The sequence below is a fragment of the Sprattus sprattus genome, assembly GCF_963457725.1.
Source record: "Sprattus sprattus genome assembly, chromosome: 2".
Lineage (NCBI taxonomy): Eukaryota > Metazoa > Chordata > Actinopteri > Clupeiformes > Clupeidae > Sprattus > Sprattus sprattus.
The window spans coordinates 20,922,822-20,940,321 of NC_137921.1; the positions used below are offsets into that span (position 1 = coordinate 20,922,822).

General features: G+C 44.1%; 1 protein-coding gene across 1 annotated transcript in view; it reads right to left on the reverse strand.

The window, feature by feature from the left end:
* The window catches only part of fam184ab (family with sequence similarity 184 member Ab), a 125,001-nt gene that overhangs the window by 12,257 nt on the left and 95,244 nt on the right, over positions 1 to 17,500 (reverse strand). The window contains exon 15 of the mRNA XM_080860421.1: positions 1,670 to 1,854. Within this exon, the coding sequence (XP_080716547.1) occupies positions 1,670 to 1,854 (185 nt within the window). The remainder of the gene's footprint in view (positions 1 to 1,669; positions 1,855 to 17,500) is intronic.

Sequence of the window (17,500 nt, forward strand, 5' to 3'; positions counted from 1 at the left end):
GTAAAGCATTGGGATTCTGCTGAGCACACACACTGTGAGCAATAGAACAAGAGGGAGAGAGATAAGAGGACAGGACAGAAAGAGAGGGAGAGGGAGAGGGAGAGCAGGAGTACACGCTGCTGTTCTCCCTGAGTAGTTCTCCCTAAGGGTAGCGCCGATCCACTTTATTTCTTTATTTCTTTATTTACTTGATATTTTTATCTCAGTACCCAGGACTCACTGCCGTGTTACATAATTGGGAGTGAAATCTGGTACATGAGGGGTAGGAGATATCCAGCCAGCATACTACGGCCTTTGGTAAACACACACACACACACACACACACACACACACACACACACACACACACACACACAACCACACACACACACATACACATACACACATACACACATGCATACACACATACACACATGCACAGTCTCACACACACACACACACACACACACACACACACACACACACACACACACAAGTACCCACACATACAGACAAACACGTACAAACCATGCATATTTACATACAGTTACACACACATGCATGTGAGAACTAACACACACACACACACACACACCAACCCCTATCAGTCTCTCTCCCTCTCACACACAAACAGATATGAACACACACACACACACACACACACACACACACACACACACACACACACACAACACACACACTGAGACACTTAATTCTCAGAGCGTTTTCTAATTAATCACCAAACAGCCCATAATGTTATGGGGAGCCAGCCTCCGTCTCCCACGAGACGTATTCAATAAGTGTCTGCAATATTCATGGACGGCTGTGGGAAAGCTGTGACCAGATAAAGTGAGGTGACTGACAACCTCTCAGTAAACCCGGAGAGAGCGCGAGAGAGAGCGAGAGAGAGAGCGAGAGAGAGCGAGAGAGAGAGAGGGAGAGAGAGGGAGAGAGAGGGAGAGGAGAAAACGACTATGAATGTATTGCTGAGATGAGTGAGAATAAATGGAAAAATAAATGTCAACAGGAACGAATCTTCAAAGCAGCGCAATGTTCAGAAAAAGACAAAAAATGTATCAAAATAGAACATTCTGGAAGGCAAATGGCTTCACTTGCATCTATCTCTCTCTCTCTCTCTCTCCCTGTGTCTCATTTTCACCTCTCCATTTTTGGCTCGATTTCCTTTCGTATTTCTCTCCCAATCTTAATCAAAAAATAATTACATATCCCTGAGCCTTGACATTGCCAATAGCAGTTGTCAGGGAGAAAATACAGCACAGGGGGGTTCTTCCAGGATCACAAATGTGTTCCATTCTCATTATAAAAATGCCATCTGGGCATGGTATAGCCATATTGTCCCGTGATTCAGAAACACAACAACATAGTACAATATAAAAATGACTAACTAATGACTAGCTATGCCAGTTAGAGGTGCATTCCATCACTGATAAACTTATATCACAGTAGAATGATGATATATATATATTTTTGCCTAGGGCTTTCACATTCACACAATAAAACAGTTTAATTTCATAAGCAAACACTCACTGCATTGCAGACACAAACACACACACACACACACACACACACACACACACACACACACACACACACACACACACACACACACACACACACACACAGACACACACACACACACACACACACACACAGACACACACACACACACCTGATCTGCTGGTTGGCTTCACTGCGGATCTTCAGCACCTCTTTGCCCTTGAGCTCCAGCTCTTTGGTGAGCGTGCTGATGTTCTCGTTCAGGGTGTGGATCTCGTGGTCCAGGTCCGCGATCTGGTTCTTCCTGCGGGTCACCTCATCCTGAAGGTCCGCGATACGAGACAAAAGTTCCCTCTCCTGTCATATACACACACACACACACACACACACACACACACACACACACACACACACACACACACACACAGAAAGAAAGATCAATAAATAACAGTGCAGCGTAATGAAGAGTTTCAGCCTCTGAATTCCACTAAGGTTGTGGTTGTGTGTGTGTGTGTATGGGTGTGTGCATGCGTGCGTGCGTGCGTGCGTGCGTGCTTGTGTTTGAGAAGCATTGAGCAGTGGTTTTCAGTCTGGGGGGTGCAGCAAACTCAAAACTCATTTGCAAACTCAAGTGGAGTGTGTGGCCACAGACCTCTCACTCACAGAATGCACAGTAGCACCAACAAATCACAGACACCTTTGTCTTCAGCCTGGTCGATGATCTTTTGAAATCAGACGTCCACATGTAGCCTACATAAGACAGTTAAGACACTGGATTCAATATGCCCCTTGTGTATTTATATATATATATATATATATATATATTATACGTTTTACAGCCTTTCAACAGCCCTTTAAAAGGTAACTCTTATGTCCACATTTTGGTTTTAAAGCGTAACCTTAGCCTTACCACACTGCATGCAGTATACTTTAAAGAGACTTTTTTTAAGGCTTATTTTATCTCTTCTCAGGTTTGTCTTGTAATCTTGGCAGTAGGCTACGTCCTTATCTTTCATCTCTTCCTACTGAGCTCAGCCTTGAGATCCACTGGTTTCGTATTGTGTAATAAACATACAAGGTAATTTGATATCTGGTTTTGGAGCAAATCGTTATTGCCGTTTCCCACCTCCTCTGGTTTGTGGTCTTAGCACTGCTATCTCTACGTGCTAGCATTGTAATTGCCCTTAGCCTACCTTAGCCTTGCCTTTATTGGATTTAACTCTGTAATTACAGTTATCTGCACTTTGGTTTTTCATTAACTGCCACATCAGAACCAAGTCCACAGCGGTACTACATGTGGAGGATGTATTACACAATGTGTTCAGCACCCATTTGTCTGTACAGTAAAATATCTCTCTTTAGAAATGCAGGATCAGCGTATTGAGCTGAAGAGTGTTGGCAGGTTGAAGCACCTTTCTGTCACTTGCTCCCTTGCAACCTTCTGGGTAGCATTATGCAGGAATACTCCTGACTCCGGCCTTAACTTCTCCTCCCTTTCGCTTCAACATACTTGGGTGAGGCAGGCTTTTTCCAAACTCATGGCGCTCAAAACGAAGCACTTCAGTCGTGCTCAGACACCCAGGCCGTGTTTATCAGCTGAGCAGAGTATTCAACAGCTTTGCAGAACAAAGCAGGCTCATTTTTCAGATTGAGCTGAGACTAAATGAAGGATTTGTAGGAATCATAATAACAGTAACAATAATAATACTAACAACAACAACAGCAACAACAATAATAATTACAAAATCTCCGCCTACTACTACTACTACTATCTATCTATCTTTCTATCTATCTATGAGGGGAGGGGTGGCCACCACTTGCATCTAATAGGGACCAGTGTGTTTGTGTGTGTGAGTGTCTGTGTCTGTGACATTGTCCATGTGTGTGTGTGTGTGTGTGTGTGTGTGTGTGTGTGTGTGTGTGTGTGTGTGTGTGTGTGTGTAACAGGTAAAGCCTCTTGCCAAGCTTAGCATGTGCTAAACCCTCCATGCTGTGTCCAGGGCGAGAGCTGTGTGGAGGCTAAGGGGAAAAGCCTGTGCATCAGTGATCAGTGGGTAGGATAGAGGATGGCAGCCCTGTCAGCCCTCAGAGGGAGCAGATTGAGTTTTAATAAATAAGCGAGCGGAGGAGGAGGAGGTGGGTGGGGTGGGCGGTGCTGACGAGCCAATTTTCAATGAGCTTGGTGTTCGATCGGGGCGGCTGGTTTGATGAAACTATGCTCTCCTTGCATGGAAGACATCATCCAATCAACATTTTTTAATACATTGTCAATTTTTTGTTCGTCCGTGATCGACTTGCTGAGAAACAATATGCCTTTGAACACTGTGACCTAAACTCTCCTGATTATAACGTAATTTCACGACTATTAACCACATCTTGTACATTGATTTTGTAAAATGTCTGCAGCACTACGATTTATACTCGGGTGCAGCCTATACATGGGATTGCAATTTTTTTGCCTGGCAGATAGTAACACACACAGTACTCTGCCAGGTAAAGTCTCTCTCTCTCTCTCTCTCTCTCTCTCTCTCTCTCTCTCTCTCTCTCTCTCTCTCTCTCTCTCTCTCTCTCTCTCTCTCTCTCTCTCTCTTTCACATACGAATCCCATTAATGTATCAGGTAAAACCAACATGGGATTGATACATTTTCATTCACACTCAGTCTTCCATAATGATAAAGAGACTGGTGCCGTGTTTTCCCACCAGACTATATTTAATGGGATGCTACGGAATGTGAACATGCCAGGTCTCATGGATGAGCCTAGTGATATCTAGCTCAGAGAGCCATCTTGACAGTTGATAGTTGCTAGCTTGTGTAATATGAACTCATGTCATGTGAAATTAATATGAACTTAATATGAAACTGCACAGGCACCCTGAGGGTTTCTACCGTTTCCTATTATAAGTGGAATTGATGAGAATGTAGAATCAGCTAGATCACTATCATTTCATGCAAATGGAATCTTTAAACTGTTTAACACTAAAAGGTCTATATCCCTCGTCCGGGATATTTTTATTTTTGAGTTTTCGTCTTAGAGACATAAAAAGAACAACCACGGAAACATTGAACCCTTTTCTAATATTATTGCTGAGGTCTTCTAGAATAGAATCATATATTCCATTTGTGCATCAATGTTTTTAGTTAAGCAAAATGTACAAAAACATCAAGGCATGTCAGACAACTTAGAAAAGTCTAAAAGGCCTTGGACCTTAGAGTGTTAAGTTTCCTTGGCTATCTTGCTAGTTAGCTAGCATAGGCAACCACATCCACCAGGAAACACTGTTTATAGCCTGAAGCAATGTTTAATTTATCAAAATCAGCTCACCAATAAAAGGCAGTCTTAGGTTCAAAGTGATCACCAACACTTGCGGATGATGTCAAATGGCTTCACACAGACATTAACCAATCCTGAGAGAAGTAATGGGATCATCAATGGAGCAAATGACCCTTGCATTGAGAAGTCCCCCCTACCCCTTGCCTTCTCGATCACGTTAAATCTATGGTTGTGATTCCTACTGCAAGCGTGTAAAAAAAAATCATCGTTCATGGTACTAGGTCACCAGGGGATCAATTAACGATTTACATTTAGTGTCCATTCCCACACGACACAGCAACACAGTGGATATGAGGTATTTGTATGTGTGTGTGTGTGTCGGGGGAGGTGTTGGTGTAGTGTGTGTGTGTGTGTGTGTGGAGGAGTTGGTGCAGTGTGTGTGTGTGTGTGTGTGTGTGTGCTGGACCTGATTGACACTTCACCTCTCCCAGCAACTCTGAAAGTCCATGCAATCAGAGATATAGCCTTCACCAAAATACAACATCTCTTCGCGAATGTTCATATCCCACAAAAAGATCTGCGCACAATGGACAATAAAACTGTGCAAGTTGTAAGGAAATGGCTGGGCCTCAACACACATTCTACACGATGTTTTATTTTCCAGAAGAAACAGGACGGTGGGCTTGGCATTCCAAACTGTATGTGGGAGTACACAGCAGCAAGGCAGTCACATCTAGTCAATATGCTAAACTGTGATGACAACAGTGTAAGACACCTGGCAAGAGCATCATTACTGCTGGACTTTAAGAAACGCAAAGTGGCTTGTGCAGGCAGTGGTGAGGATAACTTCCTGGGTTTCAGAAGAAAGAGCAGTGGCAAGCTGGATACCCAGGCACAGGGATTTGGTGTGTCATCAGACTGGCGTGACCTGAATGATTTGTGCTGGAGGACAGGCACCGAGCTAAAATGGACCTCCAACCACCAACCAGTAGAGGTCACCGATGCAGTGGTGGATGACCCATCAATCACAGTGCAAGCCAGGCTGCAACACAATAACATCACCCATCTCCTGTTACCATCAACATCCAGGCAAACCCTTCTTACCATCCAAAGGGGCCACAATATGGAGTACTGGTCCAGCCTTAAACTTCAAGGAAAATTAGCCAAACTCACCTGTGCAGATCACTCCACATCACATGCCATTTACAATAATGCCACCGTCAGTGATGAGATACTCATCTTCTGTGTGAAGGCACGCCTACAGGTTCTCCCCACAAAATACAATCTCTCTCTCTGGTTTCCATCTATTCATTCCCCCTTATGCATGCTACATGACCCACCACAACAACTGGAGTCAGTAGCCCACATCATGAACTGGGCCTCGTTTCCCGATAACGATGTATCTTAACGGCCTACGTGGATTTTCGCGACATCGTACACTAAGTAGCACTTTGTATTTACGTGCGTTTCCCAACCATCAACTTAAAGTCAGGTGCACGAGCGCAACGTGCACGAGTTCTTAAGTAGCTCTTAGGAGCTGTTTACGTCAGGTTAACCTGTTTACGTTAATTGCTGTGAAATTAGCTAGCCTATGCGTGCATCGAACGTGCAATGTGCACTAAATTCGGGGCGGGGATAGTAACGCCATCTCCAGCAGAGAAGCCTATTTAAACTGTGTTCCCATTGTAAGGACATTTATTACGATCTGTCTGAGAGTGGGCTGTCAAAGCTAGCATCATCAAAGTCATACAGTACAGTAGGCTACATACATTCAATAAAATTAACCTACATTTGAGTCCAACTGCATGACCATTCTTGCCCTACACTTACCCTTACAATAAAGAAGTGATCCTATTTCAACCATAACTTCATTTTAAATAATGTCTTTCTTTATGACATTTAGTTTATAGTTTAGACAGCAACGTTGACATCTACAGTATATTCAACTGCATCCACTACATAATCTCAAACTTTATTTGTTGGTAACTCTCCAAAAAGGCTACCATTAACACATTTCTTAATGAAAAGGAAACATGCATCACAATAATACTTCAGTGTAACCTGTACCTATGTGGAGTGCAAATATGTCTTGCCATTACACTACCCAACAGCCCTACGTCTGCTAACACTACAGAATGCATAATTCCTACGGGCAATGCACTAGTTTTGTATAGCCTAATCTTTATTTTCAAATACTCAATATTCTTTATTTCTATTTTGATGGGAATAGGCAGGTGAAACAATGACATTCTCATGATGTGCTATACACAGAAACATCGTTTGGATTTCTTCTACATAATATACAACCATCTAGCTAGAAGCTACCATATAAGCCAATGGAGTGGTGGCATAAGCGCTAAATGTGCCATCAAACTACTGTTTGAAAGCTTCAGTCAAGACCTAAATACTCTGCATTGGTTGCGTAGCACATTTCCGATCAAACCGAGTCATTATAAACATATAAAAAGTTGTGTAGATAGCTTTATTCATGTAAAATATTCCTCGCTTCAAGTAGCCATGTTTTTTTTTTTTAATTCCCGTTTCTTCCGAACGACGGTCGAACGACGCCCCTGGTGGATTACATCGCTAAGTGTGAAGTTACTACTGGTCCTGACCACACGTAGAATTCCTCTCAATGAAAGATACACTTAAGCTAAGTGTGGCGTTGGGAAACCCGTCTGCAACGTAGGAATCCTCTTACGAGCGATTTCAAGTGCTTTTTAGGCTAAGTGCGCGTTCGGGAAACGAGGCCCAGTTGCCCTTCCTACAAAGGACTGTATACTGCCAGACATGACAGACTGGTGGACCTCATCGCTGCCCAGATCCCCTGCGCTCCTCAGGAACAACTATACAAACATACCTCTGTCAAGTCCCACTGGTTTAACTCATCCACAAACTGCTTTTCAGGAATTCCCAACACACCAGACATCATTTGCATATCACAAGAGGAAAAAATAGTCAGACTCTTTGAAGTAGCCTGTGCCTTTGACCTGTTCATGGAGGAATCCTATTGTACAAAAAAACTGAAATACCATCCTCTAACATCTGCCATAGAAAGCTGTGGCTATAAATGTGTCCTCATTGTTCTTGTCTTTGGCAGTCTAGGCCATGTGCATAGGCTGGTGGTCAGTGGACTTAACATCAGTGGACTAAGTAAAAAAAGGGCCAGACAGCTAGCTAAGTACTGCTCAATATCAACTGTTATAGGGAGCATGTTCATCTGGAAAAGGAGATGTTTCCTGTACCCTTAATGATGCATTCCCATAACAAGATGTTTGTTGGTCAAATAGTTGTTGGATAATTCATCACATTTGGTTCCTAAAAAAATGATATAACTTGTAATGTGGAATCAAATAAAGTACATAAAATGTGTGTCTGTGTGTGTGTGGAGGTGTAGGTGTAGTATTTGTCTGTGTGTTTGTGTGTGTTCGGAGGTGTACGTGTAGTATTTGTGTGTGTGTGGGTGGGGAGGTGTAGGTGTAGTATTTTAGTTTGAGAAGCCCATCTTTATTCATACAACTTTTAAATGTCTGTTAGCACTTGTACCACAACAACATGGCATTAAGACTGTGACCAAATGACGTAGCGTTATAAACTGCAGTTAATACACGGGTGCGGTCAATACACGCTGTTTGTTTTATAAAATGACATCCAATGCATACATGATGCGGTTTATATACGGCGCAGTTAATACTCGCAAATTTCCTTAGGTTTGCATGAATGTCATTTCCGAATTGCAAAATTAATGTTATCACATATCTAAGCACACACACATAAATACACACACAACCACACCACACATGCACAAAGAATAAACACAACCATACAGAGGCAGACATTCACCAATACACAAACCGACCACACACCACAATAACATGCTCAAAGAACAACTAGGCCTACAGCACAGAAACGGATTTACTGGAAAGTAATATCCCGCTGATCATCTCTCTCAGTCACACACACACACACACACACACACACACACACACACACACACACACACACACACACACACACACACACACACACTCACACACACACACGCTCTCATTCACACACATACGCATAAGCTCTCTCATTCACACACACACACACACTCTGTATTAGGTTTGCACACCGGCAGTTAGCTACACCCCGGCCCGGTAAGCATCAATAGTGCCGTGGGAGCTTGTTATTTATTTTCTTCAGGCCTCATTTCACACTTGGCTAGTGTCATGACGTGAGCACGGAGCACGATGTGCTGCACATTTCCTCTGTCTGTGGAAGGCACCCTCCCCTCCCCTCAACTCACCCATCCCCCGCGGTGCACAGTCTCACACCCAGGACTGTTATTATGAACATAATGGCTCCAACTAAATGTAATTACGGCACACTCATATTAACATTTCCCTCCTGCAAATATACGAGCGCAGCTCACAATTACAGTCACAGTAAGCGTGTATTAGGTTGTCTTTTCAGCAAAGAGGAAGCTAAGCATACAGAGAATTTGATTAGACCCCCTCCCTCCCATCCCTCCACTCCCCCAACAAGGTGATATGCCTTTTTGTCCGAGGACTTTCAATGAGTCAGTCTCTATGCAATTTGCCACAATGGGCCGCCAATGGCCTGGCGCTCCGCTCCCACTCACTCTCTTCTTTCTCAGTCAAATTGGTCTGTTTCTTTGGAGTTTCTCAAATTACTTTCTTTTCCTGTCTACTCTCCATGATTAGCGGTGATTTTGAGTGAAGGACTGAAGGACAAAATAAGCGGAGCGCTGACCACCTTTCTTGTGTGTTCGGTGCTAATGACACCTGAGGTGCTAAGCAACGGGAGATGGCGGAGGATGCTGATTTTCAGAAGAGACTGCACAGAATTACAGGCGTACATGAGCAGGGCAAAATTAGGTCATTTTCTGGGGCAGTCATCAGGAGAGAGAGTGGGTTTTGGTCATTGTTACAGAAGACGGTGTCTTTATCTCCATCCTTGTCAATGAACCAGTCTATAAGAGTACAGGAGCACAGTTTGTGCTGTTATTAACCCCCTCACACACATGTTCACACAACCTTAGTAGTACTTACTTCTCTTTCTATCTCTAACTTATATACAGACACACACACACACACGCACACGTACATGTACACACACACACACACACATAAACACACACGTGTGCGTTCAAACAACTTATTCTAACCCACATATTCTCTTTCTTCACTCTAATTAACACACACACACACACACACACACACGCACAGACACTTCTCCCTCACTTGACCGTCCGAGGTTAAACACGGAGGCTGCCGTTCCGTGCCGACCACTGTCATCCCAATTACACTATCTAACAGCAGCACGCGAGGAAGTGGCTTAAATAAAACATCACCGTGCCGAGCGCTTGGCCGAGGCACGCCACAGGTAGGGTTTCGGGCGGCTGGAGAGCGCGCAACAGAGCAGAGGTGACCGCACATAAATATTAGAGTGCTGAGTCGTTAAGCAGACAAACCTGAGGTCTCACCCCTATTACAGAAAAAGCACTAACAGCTATGGTCAGGAGTCTCTGAAATGGCCACTAACAGCTAAGTGCTTGCAGATACAACAGAATTTAATTTACACTAGTTGTCAGTCCATTTAAAAGATACTATTTTTCAGGAAACATTTTGAGTCTGGATAGCCTGTGCTGTATGTACGTATCATAAAGTAGATACAATCAAGAAAACTGGCAAAGCCAAAACTGTCGACAATGACAAATAATAAGTAGGACAATAATATAGATTTACTGGCAGTGTACATGTACTATTTTTAAAAAGCTGTTTTGTGTGCAGGAATTAGACACATAACAGGGGCACCATGCATGCTGGATGTTATTGCAGTCTGATAGCCTCTACTCATTATCATGACCTGCTGCATAGTGTTCCCTAACTGACGCACACACACACACACACACACACACACACACACACACACACACACACACACACACACACACACACACACACACACACAAAGACACACACACACACACACACACACAAAGACACACGCACATACGCACACATACACACCCACGTCCACACAGACACACACACCCACGGCCACGGCCACGGCCACGGCCACACACACACACACACACACAAGCCCACACACACACACACACAAAGACTAACCCTTTATCCATTATGTAATCAACAACTGAGACAAACAGAAGGTCACCATCTCAGTGTGTGTGTGCATACTTGTTTGTTTGCAGGTGTCCTCAGATGATCTGCTTTCATTAGCATTCACAGAAGGCCAAACTTCTCTTTTTTTTAAACCATGTGCTACAAACTGCTGAGACTCTTATTGAGAAAACCCCTCGTTTATAACTTTCCTTACTTTCACTGAACCAAACGGGCAACAGTGGTCTCGGCCCAGAGCTCCGAGAGACCGACTCCAACAAGGCTGCCCTGGGCTCAATGAAGGGAGCTGCAGTGTCTGTATTCAGGGACTACTGTGGGACTGTGGTGTCGGAGGGACTACATGAGTTAGACTGGATAAAGACAGGAGATAGAGAGAGGGAGTTCTGTCTAAAGTCCGTGATGGGAGTTCTGTCTGAAGCCTGACAGACAGGTCTATCTTCTCGGAGTCATAGCAAGTAGAATGACCAGTGTGACTGCTGCATGTGTGGGAGTGTGTTTGCCATGAGTCTGTTTATTTGAATGAGTAAATATGGGTGTATGAATGTGTGAGAAGGAATGTGTGTGTGTGTGTGTTTCAGAGGAATAAAACAGAACATACTAGTTATAGACACTGATTAACTGGAAAAAGCTCCTTGACAGAGTTCAGCTGTGGCAGGAGGGAGAGAAAGAGAGAGGGCAATGGTGGACCCCATTGGAGAGACCACTAGCAAGAGAGTGACAGAGAGACAGAGAGAAAGAATGGCAGAGAGGGAGAGAAAGTATGTGAAAGATTGGATGAGAGCTGGCGAGATCAAAGCCGGGCCTCTGCGCCACAGCTGCACTAATGAGTGGGCTGGGAGCCGCTGCTCCACCACCAACTAGAGCCAGGCAGCACATCCTGCCTCTGATGCCCACGGTGATGGCCTCCCCAGCGGCCTCGCCTCGCCTTCCCCTCCCATCGCCTGGGCACAGCACACAAGCTGGCTCATCCCTACTGGGCTCAAACATACAGAAGAATCGCCTTTTCCCCCCCACTGTTTTTTTCATGTTGTAGATGATCAATCGATGCCGGTGTTCAGCAGTTTTGTGAACACCAGCGCCTTTGTTTCGAGTGTTCACTGGGAAACTCTGAATATTTTGCTTACTGTTTCTTGGCTTTACAATCCTTCAAGATACAAAAGTTCTGGTCACTTTTTAATGTTTCATTTTGACAGGCATGCATATTTTTGATAGGGTCTGGTTTGTTTTGAGTCCAATTATTTGGGGAGCTCAGACTAGGCTTGTATACTTCAGAGCAGTATTAGTTAATGAACTGCAGTGGTGACTGCAAGCAAACTGTCATCAGTGTTGCCAGGGGTTACTGAATTATTATTGAGCCAACCTATGTAAAGCAATAGAAACTTATGGTGAACAAGTTTCTTGTTGACAGCAGAACTGAATGAAATCCTCCCTTTGAACCCAGTTTCCCCACTGGTAATGGTATCAATATTGTGGTATATCATTTGTTAGTTAATTTTAATTCACATTTTCTTTCTTTCTCATTAAAAGTAGATGAAGTTCTTCTGGTAACTCTGGCTGCATCAGTTTTAGCCTAGTTTTGTGCTGGAAGCACTTTGATCTAAAGTCCAGCAAAACATCCTGCAAATGACACCGCTGCACTGAAGGTAGTAAACTGTCTCTAGATATAATATCATAGATCATTAAAAATTAAAATTCCTGGATTGATGCCCTGAGTGTCTAAGTGGGGTAATCATGCTTAGTCTTGCTGGGCAGTGCTGCAGCATAAGGTAAGTAGCATTAAGGTAGTGCTTTTCACCTAGGAAGGTTCCTAACTGAGTGAAAAGACCCGAAAGATAAGAGATCGTTGAATTCTCGAAATGCTTAGAAAGGAGCTTCAATGCTTCATTTTGTATCTCCCTTAGCATAGGGAACACTGGAGCACCACAGGAGAGGAGATAGCACAGTTCCTTTTGACAGTAGCAACAACCCAATCAACAACCAAACAGCATGACCAACGTCAATAAAATCTGCCTTCGCATAATAAGTAGCCCAGTGTAAGTGCAGTCGGATTCTCTTTATGACTTTATGAATTCTACTTCACATCGTTTCCTTGACCTCATGACGTTACCATCAAGGTCAAGGAAAAGTGGTTGGGAAAACACAATAGGACAGACTTTCTGACCACATCCCAGGAATGGTGTTTTAATGGAAGTCTGCTCACATGTTAGACCAAATCACCACACTGGCCTAGAAATGCTGCCATGCAAATACCACTAACGCAATGTTCCGAAGTGGAAGAGAGTGGAAATGAGACTCAAAAGGCACTGAGAGAGGTCCACCAGTTAGATGTGAACTCAGAATGCAGTGGCCCAGTACATATTTGGCATTCATGCAGTCATCATCTACAGCTATAACACCAAGCAATGAATGTTATCATCTGACCAACCACCGCAAAACCATCAATGGTGCATCATGCCCCTTCATTTTACATGTAATAGTGAATATCCTTTAATTAATTGATTGAATCACTGAATGATTGATTGATTGACTGACTGACTTATAAAAAATGAAGGGTAAAGACAGCAGAATGCTTACCAGGTCTAGTGCTATTAGCCGCCTTAGCACTCTTTAGCGTTCCATTTGATGTGACGTGACACTCCCTCTGCTTAACGTAAACACACAGACCTTTAATGGAGAGTCCACATATGTAAACACGGGTGAGTCAGCGCTGTGAGTAACAGGGTGCCATTAGCAGGCATCAGTCTAAACCCTGTCAGTCTATTAGCATTAGCGCTAGACAGCACCAGCCTCTAGGAGGCTTTGTGTGTGTGTGTCTGTGTGTGTGTGCTTTAGAAGTGGGGATATACAGTCACAGTCAGAGGGACAATAAATAAAAAAGCAAGGGAGAACAGCACAGCAAGGGGTATTATCGGCCCCCCAACCATCCCCACCGTCACCCCCCTGTTCTTTATTTTTTCAATCAACTCTAATGCATATAAGATGACTGTCCGTCTCTCTGTCTGACTGCCTCTCTATTTGTCTTTACAGGAAATCTTTAAATCAGTTTTTCTTTCTTGCACCACATATCTCCCTTTCCCTCCTCTGCAGCACTCTCCCTCTCTGAGCTGGTGGGCAGGATGCAGAGAGCCTGCTGAGGATGAACTCAGTTAGTGTTGAGGGTGGTTGAGTTCTCTCAGTAGGAACATGTAGCTCGGTAGGGAGAGGCAGCCTGAAGCTGAGCGGGGAGCAAGTAGTGGTGCTGAACCATAATGCCCCCCCCCCCCAACTATAAGTCCCCCGACCCCCCAACCTTCACCAACCCTCCATGGAGCCACGCAGCTTAGTCATGCCACGGCTCAATAAACCAGCCAAGGCCACCACCTTCTCAGGGGAGGATAATTAGCACTAAGAGAGGAGAGAGAAAGAGGGAGGGAGAGGAAGAGAGAGAGAGAGAGAGAGAGAGGGGGGGGGGGGAGGCAGAGAGAGGAAGAAAGAGAGAGAGGTTCTCATTTACATGCACAGATGGATTATTTAAGTGATTTCACTGTATGACACCGATCAACTTCCTTTGCACCCAGCCTCAAACACTGCTGTAGCTCCTGACCTGTGAGTATTTGACCATGTCTGAGAAGAGAGAGAGAGAGAGAGAGAGAGAGAGAGAGAGAGAGAGAGAGACAGCATGCTTGCTCATCAATGGGTGCTTTTGACTTAGGTGTTCAAATGGTGTCTAGTGTTAGTGTTTTTTAAAGATCAGAGCTTTTACCTGCTGTGAAACAAGGGCGAGAGAAGAAATCGATACGAACAGGTACTCATTATCATTCCTGTGTTGTGAGGGGGGTCATGCACACAATACACCAACACACACACACACACACACACACACACACACACACACACATACACACACACACACACACACACACACACACACACACACACACACACACACACACACACACACACACACACACAGATCACAGCGCAGCCCACAGTCACACAGCAGGAGGGTACAGAATCACCTGCTGACAGAAATAAGGTTCTAGAAAGACCTATCATTTTTGCAGCAGAGCTTCGGGCTCACTGAAGCAGACTTCAGAGCTTTATCAAGCTTTAAGAAGTGGGAGCATACATCAGCCAACTCCACTCTACACCTTTACTCATTATTTACCACAGGGTTTATTCAAGCCATTTATTTATTCAGGACAGTTTTGATTAAAAACAGGCCTACTTGTTGGTCAGTGTGACAATTAACTTTAAGAGCTTTCTCTTTGTCATTTTACTCAAGAATGTGTGGATATTGATTTCCTGACTTAACCTTGGCACTCCCATTTCAGCTCTTTATCTCTCTTACCATCTACACAACACAATGCAAGGAGGCATTCCACAGTTTTTGAGCTCTCTATGAAAAGACCACTCCTGGTGTTTTTAGCATCCTGATCTACCAGTTGACCGGAATTAAGTAGGGTTTGTGTGCACCAGCATTGTTACCCTGTTAGCACTTTTATGGATTTGTTTTCTCTGTAAATAAAGTGGCCCTCTGTGCCATTTATTCCCTTGTAGCCACTGATGTGATTGGGCTTCCCTTGTGCAACCCTGCAGCCCTATTACAGACTCCCTGTGGGGATAAGATTTTTGTGTGCTGTTGAAAATAGCTTTATCCACTATACCTTGAAAAAAAGCTACCACACTAGTAGTCCCCCCCCCCACAAATAGTGACATATGGCTTTAAAACCTCATAAACCTGTATTCCCTAGTTCAAATGTCAATTTATGTGTGGCTGAGTGAGCGTGCGTGTGTATGTGTGTGTGTGTGTGTGTGTGTGTGTGTGTGTGTGTGTGTGTGTGTGTGTGTGCACAGCACGAGTGTGGCATAATAAGGTCAAAAGGGGCCTGCAGATACAACTGCAATAACCAGGAAACACGGGGATGACACACAAGCTTTGCTTCCCTGCCGTATTTAAAATGGCCTATTTAAAAATGCCCGTGACAGGAGCTTTCCCTCACTTTGTTTGAACCAGGGCTTCAGAAGCACACCAGGTACACTGCCTCTCTCACTAATCTCTCACACACGCACACACACCCCCTCTCTCTCTCTCTCTAGCTTACACAAACACTTTTCTCTCTCTCTCTCTCTCTCTCTCTCTCTCTCTCTCTTCACGCAATCTGAATTCAGATTCAGAAACACTGCTTGCTGAGATATTTTCTGTATAGCTGCAAAGTGTTTTGTCTTTGTGACAAAGAAAAGAGGGGAAAAAAGAGGAAATTTGGTGTGGCAGCCGAGGCTGTTCTGATGTGCTGCTAACAGACTTTAGGGTGAAACAAACCTGCCAAAACGCAGATGAAAGACAGAGCAGGAGGGACAAGATGAGAAGAGAGAGACAGAAAGATGACAAAGATGGTGATAAACAGACAGTGTGCGTGCCTATCCTGGTCTGCTGCCCTTTGACCCCGCTGTTGCCTGGCTAATGGGAGGGGGCGATTCCCACAGGGACAGCTGTGCAGTAGCAGCTCAACATCTGGATGCGGAGGGAGAAGAGCGCGAGGTCAGAGGGCGTGGGCGTTAATTAGGGTGATTTATGTAGGAGAGAGCGAACAAATCCCCACCAGCACAGAGCAAGACCCTATGCTGACTCAGAAAAACAATGGATATAACTCTGTACAATCAGCTTCATGAAAGCATTCCCTACAAAATCATCAGGATCAAAACTAGAACAGTGAAATTTTTACGATCTTTCGGTCTATGATGAAGCACCAACTCAGTGCCTGTAGTCAATAATCGTTAGGAGGTGCTCTCTGTTAAGTGCCCATTCCAGCACCACACGGCAGGCCAATCGACTACAAGCTTCAGACTAGAAGAAGTGAAAGGTAAAACACTGATTGTCATTTTCTACAGTTAATTTACAGTTATTGAGGTAAACAGACACAGGTGTATCTCTGTATGGATCTTTTCCATGTTGTCAGACCATTATAATAACCTTTACAGTGGCCAAAACAGGTGGCTTACTGTACATATGTATAGGACCCCAAAGGAAAGAGCTGGACACCTTCGGTGCCTATGTGTGGCAAAAGTGACATTGTGACAAAAGTGACTACTTACAGCAGCTTTACAAGTGGCAGTCTGGTGCAAAGAACCAATGTGCTGGAACATAACATTTATAAGTACCTTTCTCCATATCTAAGATTTTTTGTCATTGCACTTGTCAACTGGCCACATTGATTTTCAGAGCCAAACAATGGCACAATGAAATGACAATTAAAGACACACCCGACAGGAGGAAGCTTTGAACATAGACAATAAGTGTGCCCCACACTGTTCCCTCACATCTTTGACCACTCCACCCCTACGACCTATGTAATGTCTCTATGTTTGATGACACCTCATTAGCAGGTATATTTCCTGATAGCTAAACTTATGTTTTTAGTTTTCTATTGGTCAGCGGATCCATGATTCTATTCAATTGTGTTGAAAATTTTCCGGTGAGTGACAGAAGCCCAAAGCATTATTTGACTTTAGCAGTGGAAAGAGCCAGTTACCTCATCGTGGACAGATGCTGGTCTGCAACCCACAGTTTGAGAAATTGGGAGGCATTGGGAGAGTA